This window comes from Danio rerio, chromosome 4 (genome assembly GCF_052040795.2).
Source record: "Danio rerio strain M-AB ecotype USA chromosome 4, GRCz13ab, whole genome shotgun sequence".
NCBI classification, from domain to species: Eukaryota; Metazoa; Chordata; class Actinopteri; order Cypriniformes; family Danionidae; genus Danio; species Danio rerio.
In genome coordinates, this window is record NC_141024.2 from 51293572 (window position 1) to 51312098 (window position 18527).

The 18527-nt window shown below is 43.8% G+C and overlaps 2 protein-coding genes across 3 annotated transcripts in view; both read left to right on the top strand.

Annotated features, from left to right (window-relative positions):
* Positions 1–18527, top strand: part of LOC141381695 (uncharacterized) — a 287837-nt gene that overhangs the window by 13211 nt on the left and 256099 nt on the right. The window lies entirely within an intron of this gene.
* The window catches only part of si:dkeyp-123a12.2, a 29480-nt gene that overhangs the window by 8420 nt on the left and 2533 nt on the right, over positions 1–18527 (top strand). For both annotated transcript variants that reach the window (XM_087247108.1, NM_001445200.1), the window contains exons 3-7: positions 378–2196; positions 2716–2889; positions 3472–3645; positions 3780–3953; positions 4087–4260. In XM_087247108.1, the coding sequence (XP_087103234.1) occupies positions 378–2196; positions 2716–2889; positions 3472–3645; positions 3780–3953; positions 4087–4260 (2515 nt within the window). The remainder of the gene's footprint in view (positions 1–377; positions 2197–2715; positions 2890–3471; positions 3646–3779; positions 3954–4086; positions 4261–18527) is intronic.

Genomic DNA, 18527 nt, shown 5'->3' on the forward strand with positions numbered 1-18527 from the left:
GCAGACAGTTGTTCCTGTGGGAAAAAAATAAAAATAACTAAATAAATTGAAAGGTCAGGAAACATTCAGACAGCAAATGATCAGCAAAGTATGAAGTAATTCAAAAACCTGTAATAGACACACTGTAATTCTGGAGAATTATTTTTGAAACATCCTGCATTACTCTGAGTGATCAACTTTGTTTACATCAATACAATATAAGATTCAAGTCGAATCAGCTACCCCTGCTCATTCAACACCATACAGGTGTCACGTCATTTAAATGATGAAACAAACGACTTCATGAGTGCTGTTGTTATTTTTTAGTATTGTAAAGCACAGGACATAATTATAATTCACTTTAATAAAAACACTAATTGTTCCTCTCTCTTGTAAAGGTGCAGCTTCAGAGACCTGTAAATCCCCTCCTGTTGATTACACACACACCAGCCATGAACTAAAGGAGAAGTTAAAGGAGGACTATAAGCAGATATTGATTGGTGATTCACAGACGGGTCACCAGAAGAAGCTGGATGATATTTACACTGATCTATATGTGGTGGAGAACGAGACTGGAGGAAGAGAGAATGACCATGAGGTGATACAGATAGAGTCAAAACACAACCAACAGACAGCCGAGGATAAACCAATCAAGTGTAATGACATGTTTAAAGTTCAGCCTGACACAGGTCAACAAAACAGAAGAGTCCTGACACTGGGGATCGCAGGAGTGGGAAAGACTGTCTCTGTCAACAAATTCATCCTTGACTGGGCTGAAGGAAAAGACAATCAGGAAATAGTCTTCATATTTCCACTGCCGTTCCGTAAACTGAATCTGATTAAAGAAAAAGAGTACAGTCTCATAGGTCTGCTTAACAAGTACTTCTTTAGCAGTGGAGGACTGAGCTCTCTTCCTGAAAAACAAGGCAAGGTCATGTTCATCTTTGATGGACTGGATGAATATCGCTTTGAATTGAACTTTAAAGAGGAGGATGGATTTACAGATGCTGATAAGGAAATGACAGTGAGTAAGATAGTAACACATCTCTTAAAGAGAGAGCTTGTGCCCTCTTCCCTCATCTGGATCACATCCAGACCAGCAGCAGCCAGTCTGATACCCCAAATCTACATTGATCAGGTGACTGAGGTGCGAGGATTCAGTGATGAGCAGAAGGAGCAGTACTTCATCAAAAACAGCAGTGCTGAGATTGCTGGAAACATCATCAGTCACATCAGGAAATCCAGGAGTCTGTACATCATGTGCCACATCCCCGTCTTCTGCTGGATCTCTCTCACTGTTCTTCAGCCTCTGCTGGGTCAAGAGAGCAATGAAGAAACACCCACAACTCTCACAGGGATGTACAGCAGCTACTTACTGTCTCAAAAGCAGCAGATGAAAGAAAAATACAGCAACGATTCTGAACCTGAAGCCTATGCCTGGTCTTTTGAAGACATTGTTCTGAAGCTGGGGAAACTGGCCTTTGAACAGCTGCAGGAAGGAAATCTGATTTTCTACAAAACAGATCTGGAGAAGTGTGGGCTGGATGTCAAGGAAGGGTCTGTGTTCTCTGGGTTATGTACTCGAATGTTTCAGGAGGAAAACCCCATCTCAGGGGAACAGGTGTACAGTTTTGTTCATCTCAGCGTTCAGGAGTTCATCGCTGCTCTCTATGTGTTTTTCACTTACAAAGACAAGAAAGCAAATCCATTTCTTGATTGCAGGAAAAAGGAACTAACATGGAAACTCTCTACAAAGAACCTGTTTAAACTTCACAAGGATGCAGTCAAGAAGACTTTGCAAAGCAAGAATGGACACCTGGACCTTTTCCTCCGCTTCCTGCTGGGTCTCTCACTGGAGTCCAATCAGAGTGACCTGAAGGAGCTTCTGCCAGAACTGAAGCTCAAAACTGAGAACATCAAAGACACGACAGACTATATCAAAAAGAAAATAGAGAAGGAGAAATCAGCAGAGAGGACCATCAACCTCTTCCACTGTCTGAATGAACTGAAGGATGACTTTGTGGAGGACCTCCAGAAGAGTCTGAGCTCTGGAAATCTCACATCACAGGATCTGTCCTCTGCTCAGTGGTCGGGTCTGGTGTTTGTGCTCCTGATGTCAGAAGAGACTCAAGAGAAGTTTGAACTGCAGAAGTACAGAAGATCTGATGAAGCACTGATGAGACTAATGCCAGTGGTTAGAAACACCAGAAGAGCACTGTAAGAGTTTTCTGGATACACTTATGCCCATTTCACACATCGATTTGCAAAACATCTGCAGCCCATGAGTCAAATGTGTGCAGAGCAGAAACAGCACAGACTATTTGTGCTTTCACATCAAACATGTATCACTGATCTCCTGCTGTACACAATATCTGTTCTGCTTATGTTTACTCCACTTTCAGACATTCTTTTCAATACTTTGACTCTCTTTTTACACAATACAATAATATAATCTCATTTCAAAACTGATAGCTCTAATATGTTAACATGAGTTTGGAAAAAGTTTTTAATAATGATAACTAATAATTAATTATCACACAAAACTGTGAATTGTTAGCTTAAGAATAATTTTATGTTTATTTTACAGCCTTGGATTCTCCCTTAAATTCAGTATTTACAGAGTCCTTATAGTGATTTTACCTTTGCTCAAACTAAAACACAACATTCAATTGTTTTTGTCTCTGCTCTGGATTAATAGATAAATGCAAAATCATTATTTCTCTTTTCCCCTCACAGCCTTCAGAGCTGTAAACTCACTGTTCAGTGTTGTGAGAGTTTGTCTTCAGCTCTACAATCCTCAAACTGTGTGCTGAGAGAGCTGGACCTGAGTAACAATGACCTGCAGGATTCAGGAGTGAAGCTTCTCTCTGATGGACTGAAGAGTCAACACTGTAAACTGGACACACTGAGGTCTGAGATCAAACTGTTATGTTGGTAAAGATGACACAAAATGTACTAGAACTGTTATACTTCTATTGTTGTCCTTCACTTTCCTGTTCCACAAAACTCACACTCTGACAAAAACTTGTGATCCTGTCTGTCCAAACTCTTAAAGTGACCTGCGCTCTTTAATTCTTACTTGTATAATGAACACATTACTCTAATTAAACTCAAGATAATGATCAACTAAATATGCAACACAAACACCTGATTGATTGATTGATTGACTGACTGATTAATTATAATTATTATTTACATCAGATGAATTTCTAAAAATTACACTGTAAATTTGATTCAAATCCTTATATCTCAGATTTGTCCTGTGTATACTCACTGCCAATTCTTGTGAGAGTTTGTCTTCAGCTCTACAATCTTCAGACTGTGTGCTGAGAGAGCTTTAACGATTCTCCCTAAAATTCATTATTTACAGAGTCCATATAGAGATTTTTATCTTTTCTCAAACTAATACACACCATTCAATTGTTTTTGTCTCTGCTTTGGATTACCCCTGCTAGATGAATGCAAAATCAATATTTCTGCTTTCCCTCACAGGCTACAGAGCTGTAAACTCACTGTTCAGTGCTGTGAGAGTTTGTCTTCAGCTCTACAATCCTCAAACTGTGTGCTGAGAGAGCTGGACCTGAGTAACAATGACCTGCAGGATTCAGGAGTGAAGAAGCTCTCTGATGGACTGAAGAGTCAACACTGTAAACTGGACACACTGAGGTCTGAGTTTAAGCATCTGATTAATTGATTGATTGATTGATTGATTGATTGATCGATTAATTTTTTTTTTTTTTTGTTACTTCAGACAGATCACATTAACAGTGTGGTTTTTAGTAATGTGTGCTCTTTCTCAGATTGATGACATGTAAACTCACTGCCGATTCTTGTGAGAGTTTGTCTTCAGCTCTACAATCCTCAAACTGTGTGCTGAGAGAGCTGGACCTGAGTAACAATGACCTGCAGGATTCAGGAGTGAAGCTTCTCTCTGATGGACTGAAGAGTCAACACTGTAAACTGGACACACTGAGGTCTGAGTTTAAGCATCTAATTCATTGATTGATTGATTGATTGATTGATTGATTGATTGATTTTTTGCTTTGTTACATCAGTCAGATCACATTAACAGTGTGGTTTTTGGTAATGTGTGTTCTTCTTTCTCAGATTGGCCATGTGTAATCTCACTGTTCAGTGCTGTGAGAGTTTGTCTTCAGCTCTACAATCCTCAAACTGTGTGCTGAGAGAGCTGGACCTGAGTATCAATGACCTCCAGGATTCAGGAGTGAAGAAGTTCTCTGATGGACTGAAGACTGTGAACTGTAAACTGGACACATTGAGGTAAGTGACTCTCCACTAACTACAGACAGTTACATATTGTGTTACCAAATGTGGAGCCCCTTTAAGTCAATTGGCAGAAGAAGAATAAACAAAAAAATTGCAGGTATGTGATTTTATTCATTTCTGCACATTGATAATGATTATATGATCATATCTAGGAGTTGACTCTGAATAAAAAAGACAAATCTATTTAAATGTAAGCTATCGGTGATACTTGTGGATCCAGGCTGTCTGTAGAACGAGTTTTCTCCACTGCATCTGTCATGGGTCAGCTGTGATCAGCGCAATCATCAGCATCATCATTTCTGTAGAGGAACACAATGACCAATCACAGGTGTTTAAGAACTCGCTCAACAGTGCTCAAAAAGCAAACAGGATTAATAATTCAATGTCAAGTCAAGACAATGTTTATTTATAAAGCGCTTTTAAAGACAACAAGTGTTTACCAACGTGTTGAACAAGCGTGCACCATATAAACAAAGGACAAATAAAGGACACAAGACTTAACACAAGAAGACAAGACTATTGATGAACTCCAGCATAACACTGTATGACAACACTTCAGATGACTGATCTAGAGCCTGCAGCTAATCAATCTGACAGATTCTGGAGTGCATTACAGATCTAAAGAGCATTTAAATGATGAATGATCTTATACAAAACAAATACATTTATAGAGATATTATATAAGTATATCATTTCACTCACCTGGGAAACGGAGGCCACATGAACGGTTAGTGAAGTGCACACAGCATGCCATATCATCTGATTCTTGTAGGAGACAATTCCAAAAGGCAACTGACTGTGTAAAGCCGCATAAACAACACAAAAATACATCGAGTTCAGCGGCTAATCAGCCGGAATCAGCTGAGGTGAGGAAACAGCGACCAGCGAGACCTAGCTGTCACTCAAGTGGCCACGCCCTTAATTATGCAGACTTAATATCACCTAATACAAAGGAAACGGATGAGTCATAAAAAACATCACCCCCTCACAGTTATCATGAAGGCTAATATTAGCCATACGAAGCTAAACGGTTCTTTGTATTTGTTTTTGTAAAAGCATTTATTCCTGCTGTAAAGTCGGCCATTTTAACAGTGGGCTCAATAGAAATCTGCTGTATATGGAGCCAGGACTAGCAGGATTTCCATGAATTGCAGTTTCAGGTACTTCTGTGTTAGCTTCACGAGGGAGAGTGGGAGTTTACTGCTTGGTCATTGCTCTACTTATTTACTCAGTGCTATAGCAGAGCACCGTGCACTGTAGCACCATCTATAACAGTAAACCTACACTGCAGAATTCAGTGTTAAATGTAAGACATTATTTATAAAGACAGACAGGCCTACAGAACTATTATTAGAGTGTATGAACGTGAATAGCAGCTGATGTTTTTGATCTAACGGCCACAAAACTTGATGCTGAACGCTGTGAGTTTGCGTCAGATTGATGATACATGAGCCGACTTTATGAGCAATGTTGTACAGTATTACAGGGCGTGATGCTGCTTGGATACTTTCAGAAAATTGGCAACAAACATTTTACATACAAATTGTAAATGTAGGTTAGTTTTTAATATTGTATCAATAGTATGAGAGGACTAGTTACCTACCTATCTCACTCACTATCCTTCAGCTTAGTCCCTGATTTATCAGGGGTAGCCACAGCAGAATGAACCGCCAATTATTCCAGCATATGTTTTACACAGCAGATACCCTTCCGGCTGCAACCAAGTACTAGGAAACATACATTCACACACGCATGTAACATATTGTAACCTGCATTCTGGAGATAAACATTCCATTTAACATTCCAGAAAACAATCTGGGTGAATCGCCAGGACAATAAAATCACTTGGCGACGAAAAGTCTGGCTTAGTAATCCGTGGTGACATGTTAACAAGTCTGGGAGACTTCACAGAACCACTCTCTGCCTACTTCAAAAGAACATGACAGATAAGATAAGAAAGAAAAAAAAAAAACCTCTTTAGCCAACGTTCTGCTCACAGACAAGACATTCCTCAAAATTAAACAAAGACATTTAGAACCCAAATCTCTTGTTTAATTTCATTTAACTTTTGTAATGTGTACAATCCCTGATATAGACTATACACATTCGTTCTTTCAGGCCTTTTTAAAAGCATCAATGATGTGAGGATATGGGAACTATGTTAATGTACCTTTAATGTGATGTACTGGTAGAGTGTTTGGTGTCAATAGAATGCCCTCGACATTTTATAACACATGATGCATAGAGCATGATAATAACAGGGACGGCCTGCAATTTTTTTAATGCCCTGATTTAAAAACCGTCCTTAGGCTGCGGGAGGACTCAAATTTGCATACAAGCAACCCCGAGACAAAGGAAGGTTCGCGCGCAAACTTTCCCCTGAAATCATTGGTCAGAATGCTGTATGGGTTTTCACGTGACCCGCAGGTATAAGCACACTTCCCCCCAAACATCGGGGCAGAAAGAGAACGTCCTAAAAAGGAACATCCTTGACGGTGGCCCTCGGGCCACACGTGGCTTTCTAAGCCACATGGACTTTTTCCCGCCACACTTTCTTTATTTTCCGGCAAAGTAAAAGTAACTTTCAGTTTAAAGTTTGCGATCGTGTTCGTCCGAACTGCATTACAAACTCCACGCATCAAAGGACATCAAGAGTAGTTTTCATCACGACGGAAGAGAGACGCATAAGAGAGACTTCCAGACATGGAAGACCAGGTGATTTTAGTCATGCGATTAAGCTGTGCCCCTTTTATCAAAAAGGTGTGTTTTATAGCCTTGGTGGTCCGTAATGGTGCGTGTGAAACTGAAATTTTTGTCACTCTTTTATCTGAAATCTATATTTCCTCGCTTTACTATTTCTCTTTGCTGTTACCCGTTCTATAAACCCGATATCTCCACGTGGTTTACCTTTGTTTTGCGTTTAATGTATGTTTGTGCGTTTGCTTGTTCGTTATGTCTGACTAGTCAATAAATTCCATTATAATCAAATGAATTGTATTGTTTGCCTCACGAGAAAATGTCACTGAAATACAGATTCCCCTGCCTTGCTATTATAAGTTGTTTAAAACTTTTGAATGATTAATCTACTTCACAAGAAGTAGCAATTAAATTCCCTTTTTCTAAATGAACAGATTACCGTGTCCGCTCGGAAGAGCGGCGGCTCTGCTTGTGTTCGTTTGGTCAAATTAACAATAAATTGACCCGGAATATTAATGATTAATAATAATTCGTTATTGTTGATAATTAATATTCATAATCTGGGAATCCGCTCGGTCGCGCGAGCATGATCATTTACAATCATATGTTTGTTTGACCAAACTGACTGAAGCTTAAGCCGGAATATTAATAATTAAGAATAAACCGTTATTGTTGATTATTAATATTCATAAAATGAGCTAATTTCATGCTACATATATTGGTGGAGAATGCGGGCAGTTTTTCAAACATTTTCTCTGAAACAAACTTTTCAATTCATGGTGATTTATTAAGCGCGATATAGAAGAAAAAAAAAGGACCGCGAGAAGCATTTCCTTTCTTCAAAACTGGGAGGACGAAACGCCTTCTCCAGCCATTCTGTTCACTAAACACAGCAGAGAGCTGCCCGTGTAGAGTGTAACAATTTAAACTGCAGTTCACATATATTTTAAATCGATTTTGGCTGAGACGCACGTTCCGCAAATCATTTAAATATATTAGTGTGCCTGTCGGAGGAAAAGACACCTCTCTCAGCGCTTGTAAGACAGTTTGGAAACCCCAAACCTGTCCGTTTTAAAGGCCTTCTTATAGCTAGAAAACCTCTAGCCTATTTCTCCCGTGGTTTCAAACTGTTAGATTAGCTGCCTAACGTTTAACCTCTTTGCTTCGCCGCCGTGCGAAATTAATTTCAGAACTGCTGGACGGTTCTAAATTAATGTATTTGGGAGCTGCAAGCTTGCCTGTTAACCGCTTTCTGACGAAAGGAATTCTCAGAATCATAAGCGTGTTTTAAATGGTACCGAAATCTGATATGGATGTGAATTCCCATATTTCAGTTATGTTCGTCCGGACCAAATCTGTGTACAAACGTGCACCGCCTCGAGAGACGTCTCGCATTTTATGTTTGTTTGTCTAATTGTAATGGTCGAATATTATTATCAGTGTTACGGCAACATGATATATAATGACCGTTTATGCGAATCTTGGTGGTTCGCGCTTTGCCTTTGTGAAGTCAGCCGCATACCAAGTTATGAATGAGAGCTTCTCCCATTCATCAATCCGCTCTTCGAGCGCTCATTGACTCCTCGTCCACGTAACTCGTGCGCGCGCACGCATGCGTGAATGACGTAGTCACCACCCCAAAGCATAAGATCCGCCTTTCAGGAGGCAGAGTTGGTGACGCGGTTTACTTCACAGGGCAAAACCACTCGCTAGCTTCTAACGACTAGCCTTAAAGTAAACTAACCCTTCGCGTCTTAATATTACCAAACTGTTAGCACAAGGCTAACCGGATGCGAAGCGTATCTCGTAACAACTTGGTAGCGGCTAACGCCAGCTAACGTTAATGCTTAAGCAAACCAACCCTTCACATTTTGTAACTAACAAACTTTAGCACAAGGCTAACCGAATGTGAAGTGCAACTCGGAAACATCTCCCCCTGTCTCCTTCTGCTCTCCTCACATCAGTTCCGCCCACCATTGTGTCTCAAGTGGTCTGAAATGGTCAAACAGTTTGGAGTTAATTTGTTTTAATTTCGATTAAGCATTTTATTTTCCCTGTTATCATTTTATCCAAACAATAGTTTAGTTACCTGAGTATAGATTATTGGTCTGTTTTTATTTCTTTTGGTATTATGAATTATTTTGTTACTTTCAATTTTTTTTTATTAATTTTCTGCCTTCTGTCTTTTTCATTTTAATACCGTGGTCCAGTTTATTTTGTTATTACTTGATTTTTAATCAAGTTCCCAATAATCTATTCTACACTTAGGTCATGTTTAATTTTAATTTTGTTGGTTTTGCTATTTGGGGAATAGCCTTTAATCTCTCTATTATTATCATAATAGGCATAATTTTTCTCCCCTTTTGATTTTTTTTTTACTCCATCTTTTTTCTCATGCCTTATTTATTCCCTCACCTCCTAGGTTATAGGGAAAGTATAACTATATTAGGGCAAGTATTAGTCTGAAGCTAAATTCAGAGCTATCGATCTATAGATCCCACATCTGATCAAAACATTTTGGGCTAACCCATTAATGTTTGTAGATGCCCCTGAATACCAAGGCACTCTTTCTACTTTTTCTAAGCCGTCCTGTACTGCTTTTACCTATAGGGGATTATTATGATTATTCTTTTAAATTCTTCTATGCCGTTTTAATTTTCCTTTAGCCTCCCTCCATCACAGGGTGATAACCTTCTCTATCCATCAGATACTACAGCATACTAAGATTCCTACTCCAACTGGCTCGCCCAGAATAGTAGATCCATAGTACTGCCCGTATCCGGACCCGAGTCCTCTGTGCTTGTGTGGTTAAGCGTACAGGTTATTCAGGTTGCAGATCAAAAGATTGGGTTCATCTGTCTGACATAACTGACCCCTGCTGAGAGATGCGTTAGATACCTTGGCGTTTTGTCTCTCCGGCTTGTGTGGATCACAGTGGCATCAGCAATTGTACTCCAAGAAGCACCGTCCGTGTCAACTGGCATACGATCAATCTTGGTTAATTACCCTGTCATGATTCCACACACGTGCCCGCCTGAATGAGATTGGCCACCTCATTCTACAGGCCTAGTGCGGCACCGGAATCATCAGGCAAAACCCAATTTTGAATCATGCCAGGCGGTCAGTGACTTTCTTGAGTGCTACGTATTGTGCTAAAAGCCTACGCTGTGCGAGTTCACAACCGAGTTACATTATAGGCAAGTGATCTGATAGCGACTGCAGTAGGAGTTGGGGAAAGTCTAGCCAGATAGCACGCTCTTGCGACTTTCATCTAAATGCCTTTCACTCACCACCAAGTGTAAATAGCATGTAAAACCTAGTCCAACTTAGCCCACTCAGAGACTAAAACGAACGTTTTAGACATGCCCATAGGTTTTGCTATTCTCTCTCTCTCTCTCTTCTCATCCTGGTCTGTCTTTTAGTTCTATTTTTATTCATAGTTACTGATATCCATATTAGTATTTTCTTTCATTTTACTTTCCCTGTACACTCGTTCATCCGAGCGAGGTGCCTTTTTGTCTAACTTATCGTTAGTATTATTCATTTTGTTCTTGGGTTACTGTTATTTTTATTTACTTAATTATTTTTATTTACTTTGACCTGCTCAGAGACCACGCCATTGAGAACCACCAGGGTCATTTAAATAATTGATTGATAATTTGCACAGCCTGGCGCATGACTAAAAGCCTTGAGGCCAGTACGTAGATATCAACTGTTATTTAGCCACCCAAATTCGACATCCGAATTGTCCGGCCCCCAGAGGATCCTTAGAAGGACCAACGTCTAGCCGGCACATACCCCCTAGCTGACAACCCTGTCAGACTGATAACATATCACAATGCTAACATCCACTCGATTTGGCCATGTGGCTCTCTCTCTCTCTCCCTTGTGATCTCTGTCTCACCCAACAGACCAGCATGTCAAGTGCGCCCAGCCCGCTGCTCACTGGGACCAACTGGAGGCCTGGTTAAGTGCTTAACCCACAACCTCCTGCCCAACGACGCCATGGAGCTGCAGCGGCCAAGCAGAGAACAGCTGGACGTCTGCATTAATCCGCTGAGGGCGAACGACCTAGCCCGGAGCCATGACAGCCAAGCCCAGACTCAACTCTCCAGGGCCCTGACACACCTCACCCTTGCACCGGCCAGACCCATAGGAAAGGGTCTCAACCAGCTGGAGCATCGAGCCCAGGACGCCTGCAAGACGACGAGGGAAAAGGACGCCGAACTTCTGGAGCAAATGGACGGACTACACGCGCCCCGATGGAGCTACAAGCGGACACATACACACAAGGAGCGACGAGAGGAGAAAGCCAAAGATGAACTGAGTGTAAAGCTACAAGCTGAAACACTATTGTAAAGAGCAGAACTAAAGACAGTGAAGCTCGGGCCAAAGCCTCTAAAGTCAACAACTGAGGGCCCGAGCAAAATTCCAACACGGAACCCAACAAAGAGACTTTTAAGCATGAACCTACCAGAGTTCACCCAAAACTGTCACATTCCTACAACCCATGTGACTATCCGAAAGGGGAAGTGCCGCAGTCAGCCCAAAAGCCAAGACTGGATAGACCAGCAGAGGGGGGTGAATCCAACTCATGCCGCCCCGCCAGCCAGCATTCCAGCAACGCCCATCAGCAACACAGGGCCAGGACTCCCTCCAATGGGGTCCCCCACGACAGACACCATCTGTCAGCCAAAGACTTTGAACCAGCTGGCCAGGGAAATGCCAACTTTCACCCCAAACCTTGCTGAAGGCGACGACACGCACCCCTAAGTCTAAGACATTGACTTTTACACTTTTACACAGAGGCCAAGTGCCACTCTCTGTGACAAACTGTATCTGCTGAGAATTACTTCGAGCCGTGAGGCAAGAAGTTTCCTGAATCAACAGCGCCGTGCCATCAAAGCAGATTACGAGCCGATGCAAGAGCTCTTACTAGAGTGTTTTACCTGACCCCGTGTCAGAGTAAGGACTGATTGTCGCCATGGGTCTCAGAACAGCCACGAGACCTCACAAGCATACTGCAGTCGACTACACCAACCCTACTTCAAGACAGGAAATGAGCCACGGACGGAGGAGGAGTTCACCTTCCAGATCCTCTCTCTCTCAAAAGCCTGCTTTCTGTGGTGAGTCTGCACACGGGCAATGCCCTGCTCCCACGCCCTGACCACCCAACAGCGGCAGAGTTTAGCTCATAAAATCTGTTCAAAACAAAGACTGCTTTGAAAGACTATCAAACACCTACGAGCTACCCTGTCTCAGAATTTCATCCGGAGCTGACTTTAAAAGGCACGTTACTGTTTCCCAGCCGCAAGACTTCCAAACAGTGAGTTAAAGCCTTTCTCCGCCAGCAGAGGACAGCACCGCCAGGAAGGCGCATGTCCCAACACCAGACAGGATGCTCAGAGACACACTGGGACAAACCACTCACCACAAGCAGCCCAAAAGGAGCCTAACAACAACCAAGGAATGACCAACCTGCAGTAGCTAGGAGCTCGAGCAACCAGCATCCAGCTAGTTACACGCCAGAGAAAGCCAAAGGTGAAAACCTGACACCAAACAACGGCACAGTGGCGCCATGAGCAGCAGAACTGCTAAAAAGCTTGAAGGGGCCCTACAGGAAGTCAAGCCAGACTCCTTATGACTAGAGGGGGGGTCCAAAACCATTTACCCCCCTGAACACCTGCTTTCTGCTCCATCCCCGCAGAGTACTGCAAGTCCAACACAAGCTAAAGACTGTGCATCTAACTGCAGCATCACGCTTCCCCCAAGAAGCAGCCAGTGCCACCATGCTTGAAACCTCAGGTACCAGGAAACACTGGTCTGGTTGTCTGCTTACCTCCCGAGCCACAGCTCACCAACCAGCCACACCTGCGTACAAACAACTGCTCAGGCCCCTGCACTTCAACTCTTGGGGAACCTGAACAAAATGGTGTGGCAACAACGCGCTACTTGGCTGTAACCGTGGAGATGAAAGAAAGATGAAAAACGCGCGTCAGCATGGAAGCAGACCTCACAATAATGTCATCTTTCCTGTTTGAGTAACTTAAAGCAAGAGCTCAGAGACTAAAACGAACACTTAAATGCCAACCAGGCAGGCTGATGGTGCAAATCATAGCCAAACTGAGGTTCAACTCACATACATCGCTCCCATTCAAGTAACTACTGTCCCCATGACTGCAGTGCACCCCGTGTACCCGTCGCCAATGGGCACATACCTGCTGCTGAATGGTAAAGATCTGCTGGATATGTTTGAACCTCTTTCGAACTTTGAACCCCTTTAAAATCTGGGCCCTAGTGCGAGAACTCGCTCACAGCCGTCAGGTCAACCCCAACAGACAGTCAGGTCACCGAGGTCGTGGGAAACTGCTGGAACCCGCGAGAACCCAAACTCAACAACATAGACGGGGTCAAGGTCGCTACTCTGCAGCCTTCAAACCAGCTAGCAACCCCAACGCTTGCTGCCCCAGGCCTCAAAGGGCTTAATGTTGAATAACCGGACTGTGAATGACACTGTACTTGCACTGTGAGTAGAAAACCCAGCAGCCATCAGCCTCGCACTGTGCGACACTCCGCTGAACACACCCCCAGACCTGTGTTCAACTAACAAGCATACACACTACTGTCCAAATGCTGAACTCTCACACATGACAACTGCCAACAGCATTTGCACATTGAACTTGAATCGGAACGGCGGATGGTTGACCCATCCTGTCCTAACTCTCACGGCCCCGCCGCACGATGGTCACATCAGAGCTAATAGCCTGATACATCTTCAGGCATATATATAGACACCTTTAACGACCGGTGATAGGCACCCACACTTCTCACAGCCAACCACGATGGCTGTCACCCTCAAGAAGCCCCACTCAGGCCAGACCATGCCAGAGGCCTGCTCTGTCATCAGCAAACAAGACTCTGTGGTGCCAGCCTATACAAACAGGTGCTCTATATGGCTCTCCATACGAAAGGCCGAACTCTAAACCATACATTGGGTTTTCTTCCAACCAACAACAGAAGGGGCATAAAACTGGGCCTCAACCTGGAAGCCATACCCTAAATTGAACTGTCCTCATGAACAGTATATGTCTTGTGTAATAGCTGCATGGCAACTGACATAAAAATCCCCAAAGACTACCTACTGGGACGATTGGTCAGCTACGAGTCCCATGACTTTGAACTCTTGGGCCAATTAGTGGCCTCACCCTACATGCAACGACACCAGAGGGGAGCTTAGAAAACACAGACTATACTGTTCCATTCCAGCTCGCCACACTCACGTCTGTCTTACCAGTAAACAAAGAACCGGTAGGCAGAAGTGAGCTCACAGAGGACTAACTCCTCGCCGTGTGCCAAGCCACTCGTCACCCCATCACTAACATGGATGAAGACAGGGCACTTTCCTCAACAGAACAGACATGCTGAGGCCACGCAGGATGAGGCCAACCGACAAACGTCAGCACATCCTGTATAACTACCACGGTGCCCTCACTAAAGACTCTTTAGACTGCAAGTCCCACTGACCTTCACATGGAAATATCCAACTCCATGCTGGAAAAAGGACATCGGGCTACGCAACAAAACCTGCTGCACCCATCTGGCCCGTCCTCAAGCCCAGGGTCGAAGGGTGCCTGACCATAGAAAGCTAAATCAGCAAATGCCATTGTCACAACGGCCAACGACACCACTGGAATAGGAAGTGCCCAGAATTCAAGGACCAACCATCTCCTCAACGCTTGATGTGGTCCCCGCCTTCTGGACGATACCTGTACATCCAAATGACCAGCATAAGCTAGCTTTCACCTTGAACAACAGACACTAAACGATCATGAGTTGCCCCGTCGGCTAGGCCAACTCACCAGCCGAAAGCAACACCCTCCTGAACAAAGCATATGCCGATGCTTATGTTAGAGGCAACCTCATCTACGTTGATGACACCCTTAATGAATGTACCACCGTGTCTGGCCACTCAAAGGAGATAGTCCATGGCCTACAACAGTTGACTGGCTAGCGCAAAGACTACCGCCTAGCAAGGTCTCCGAACTGAGCAGCTCCCTAAGTGGGTGCAACTACTCCAGACACATCATTAAGAACTGTTCAAAGACTTCTCGACCCGTGACCACCCTGTCAAAAAGGGCTGTCCTTCTGTTTGATGGAAGGTCAACAGCTGGCCACGATTGAAGTGAGACAACGTCTAAGCATATGCAAGTAAGACACTCCTTGCACCAGAAGGCAAATACTAAGACTGTGTAACAACATCGCTCTGCACGGTGGGTGCCATTTCAACAGCTATTCTCCAACTTCTTTGGAGCACAGAAGCCATCATAGACACCTGCCACCAACCTGTCATGTTACTGAACAGTCAGCGCATCCGGGATGGCATAAAGACTAAGGCCAGTACGGCCATGCGGCCGATGGCCCCCTAGGGCCACTGTATTGACACTTGTTACACCTCTGCCAACCTGTCATTCAAGTACTCCCAAGTACTGGGATGAGAATGCGTGCCAAGGTATGCCCACAACCTGTGTCGATGGATGCTCCCACAACCACCGCAGTATGCAGAAATGGCAGCCACCATTGTAACCCTTCAAAGCACAGCAGCCCATGACATCAGAGTGCACTTAGCTGCAGACTCCAACTTGCTAGACTCTGTTTCACGTTCCACCTCCCAGGGGGGAAACAAAAGGCTTCAGAACTGCCCACCACAAGCCCGTGAAACGTCAACACTTTTTCTTCTTCCCAAGTAGGCGACCACAACACTGACCACCACATCATGGTCGTCTACAGAAGAAGATAAGAACAGTTCAAACTTTCAGGCACTGACAAGGACCTGAATGACTGGACCGATGCCCTTACCAAGAAGGTGCATCACACGGTGGACCATGGTCACCACCCAACCAAAACCCCGAGATCTGGCAGCTGTAACCAGCAGCCAACAACCCTGCCTAGCCTAGCTGCCACATCCAATCTCACCAGCCCGACAAATGTCGCAAACGACATTGCGACCACGTAGGCATCTGACTCCTCACGTCAGACCAGTTTTATTTTTTTACTTTTACTTTGTCTCGTTTTGTTAGTTTTCCACCACTCACCCCACCTACCACCCGATCCTTCTGTCTGACCTCAGCTTCAACACAGATGTCACTCAACACCTCCTACATCTTAAAAAAAAAAAACTGGTGCATGTGAATCCTTTTTGGATTGTCCCTGAAGACCCCACGACACCACAGTTCGTGCTGCCTCAGAGCCAGAGGGGGGTAATGCTAATGTACTGACCCTGCACACAGCAAAACATGCCCAGGGCGCTGATTCACCGAGCACCACAGCAACAGAGAAACCATCCTCTCATGATCAGACACCCAGATGGATCGGGCGGGACACTTCCATGGGCTCACAAGGAGCAACAATTTTTTTTTTTTTGTGTTTTTCTCTCCTTCGCTTTCTCTTCCCCTTGAACTCATATGCCAGTACACCAAATGGGTAGAGTGTCTCTCAGCACCGACGACACAGCCCAGACCATGGCATATCTTCTGATGATGTAAACAACTTGGACAGAGGCACCCACCCTGCACTACCAACATCACACAGGAAGGGCAAAGACTCCTGGTTGTATACGCTCAGCTGCATAGCAGCCAACCGTCAAACCTACGTATCACAACCAGAGTAACAAACACTGGGCCACAAGCCAGGAAAGGGGGTAGAGACCCTGCAGCCGGCGTCACAGTAGAATGCCCAGCCAAGCACAGTCATCACAGACACCACCTACTCTCTCCCCTGTTCCCTCTCTCTCTCTCGCTCTCTCTCTTCCTTTCCTACACAGGATACAGCCACGATCCTGTACCTCAGTCTCACCAGAAGACCACTGCAACCTCACAACTATACTCCTCTATCACTCATCTCTGGAAAACTGCGGAACAACTACCACTCCGTGCCTCCCGACAACAGGGAAGCACACATTAACAAGGGCCTCGCCATTCAATAAGATGCAAGCACCAGTGAACAAGTGCACCGCCATACTCCCACGAGCCTTTCAGCGGAAAGCTGGGAAAGGAAAGGAACGCCAAGGAGCTGCATCCACGTTGATCGAAATGAAACTCCGTCCAGCTGACTCAGGAACGGACATCGAGGGGCCCTCACTTCCTGCCCAACCAACAAGTTAAGTTAGATCCCAACCAACCGGGTTTTCTCCGAACCACGTTGTTTGGGAAGAGGGGGACTGTAACATATTGTAACCTGCATTCTGGAGATAAACATTCCATTTAACATTCCAGAAAACAATCTGGGTGAATCGCCAGGACAATAAAATCACTTGGTGACGAAAAGTCTGGCTTGGTAATCCCTTGGTGACATGTTAACAAGTCTGGGAGACTTCACAGAACCACTCTCTGCCTACTTCAAGAGAACGTGACAGATAAGATAAGAAAAGGAAAAAAAACTCTTTAGCCAACATTCTGCTCACAGACAAGACATTCCTCAAAATTAAACAAAGACATTTATAACCCAAATCTCTTGTTTAATTTCATTTAACTTTTGTAATGTGTACAATACCTGATATAGACTATACACATTCACGCTTGCAGGCCTTTTTAAAAGCATCAAGGATGTAAGGATATGGGAACTATGTGATGTACTTGTAGAGTGTTTGGTGTCAATAGAATGCCCTCGACATTTTATAACACATGATGCATAGATCGAGACCATAACTCGCATTGTTTTATTCTTTAAAGCCCTGTATTAAATGCCTGTCCGCATGCTTTAGGCGAGCGCTCAAATTTGCATACGCGCAGCCCAGAGACAAAGGAAGGTTCGCGCGCAAACTTTCCCCTGAAATCATTGGTCAGAATGCTGTACGGGTTGTCACGTGACCCGCAGGTATAAGCACACTTTCCCCCAAACATCTGGGCAGAAAGAGAACGTCCCAAAAAGGAACATCATTGACGGTGGTCCCTTTAAGGGCCACACGGCTCTTCACAGCCGCATGGACTTTCCCGCCACGTTTTCTTTATTTTCCGGCAAAGTAAATTCAGTTTAAAGTTTGCGATCGTGTTCGTCCGAACTGCATTACAAACTCCACGCATCAAAGGACATCAAGAGTAGTTTTCATCACGACGGAAGAGAGACGCATAAAGAGACCTCCAGACATGAAAAACCAGGTGATTTTAGTTATGCGATTAAGCTGTGCCCCTTTTATCAAAAAGGTGTTTTTTATAACCTTGGTGGTCCGTAATGGTGCGTGTGGAACTGAAAGTTTTGTCACTCTGTTACCTGAAATCTATATTTTCTAGCTTTACTATGTCTCTTTGCTGTTACACGTTCTATAGACCCGATATCTCCACGTGGTTTACCTTTGTTTTGTGTTTAATGTATGTTTGTGCGTTTGTTTGTTCGTTACGTCTGACTAGTCAATAAATTCCATTTATAATCAAATGAATTGTATTGTTTGCCTCACGAGAAAATGTCACTGAAATACAGATTTCCCTGCCTTGCTATTATAAGTTGTTTAAAACTTTTGAATGATTAATCTACTTCACAAGAAGTAGCAATTAAATTCCCTTTTTCTAAAT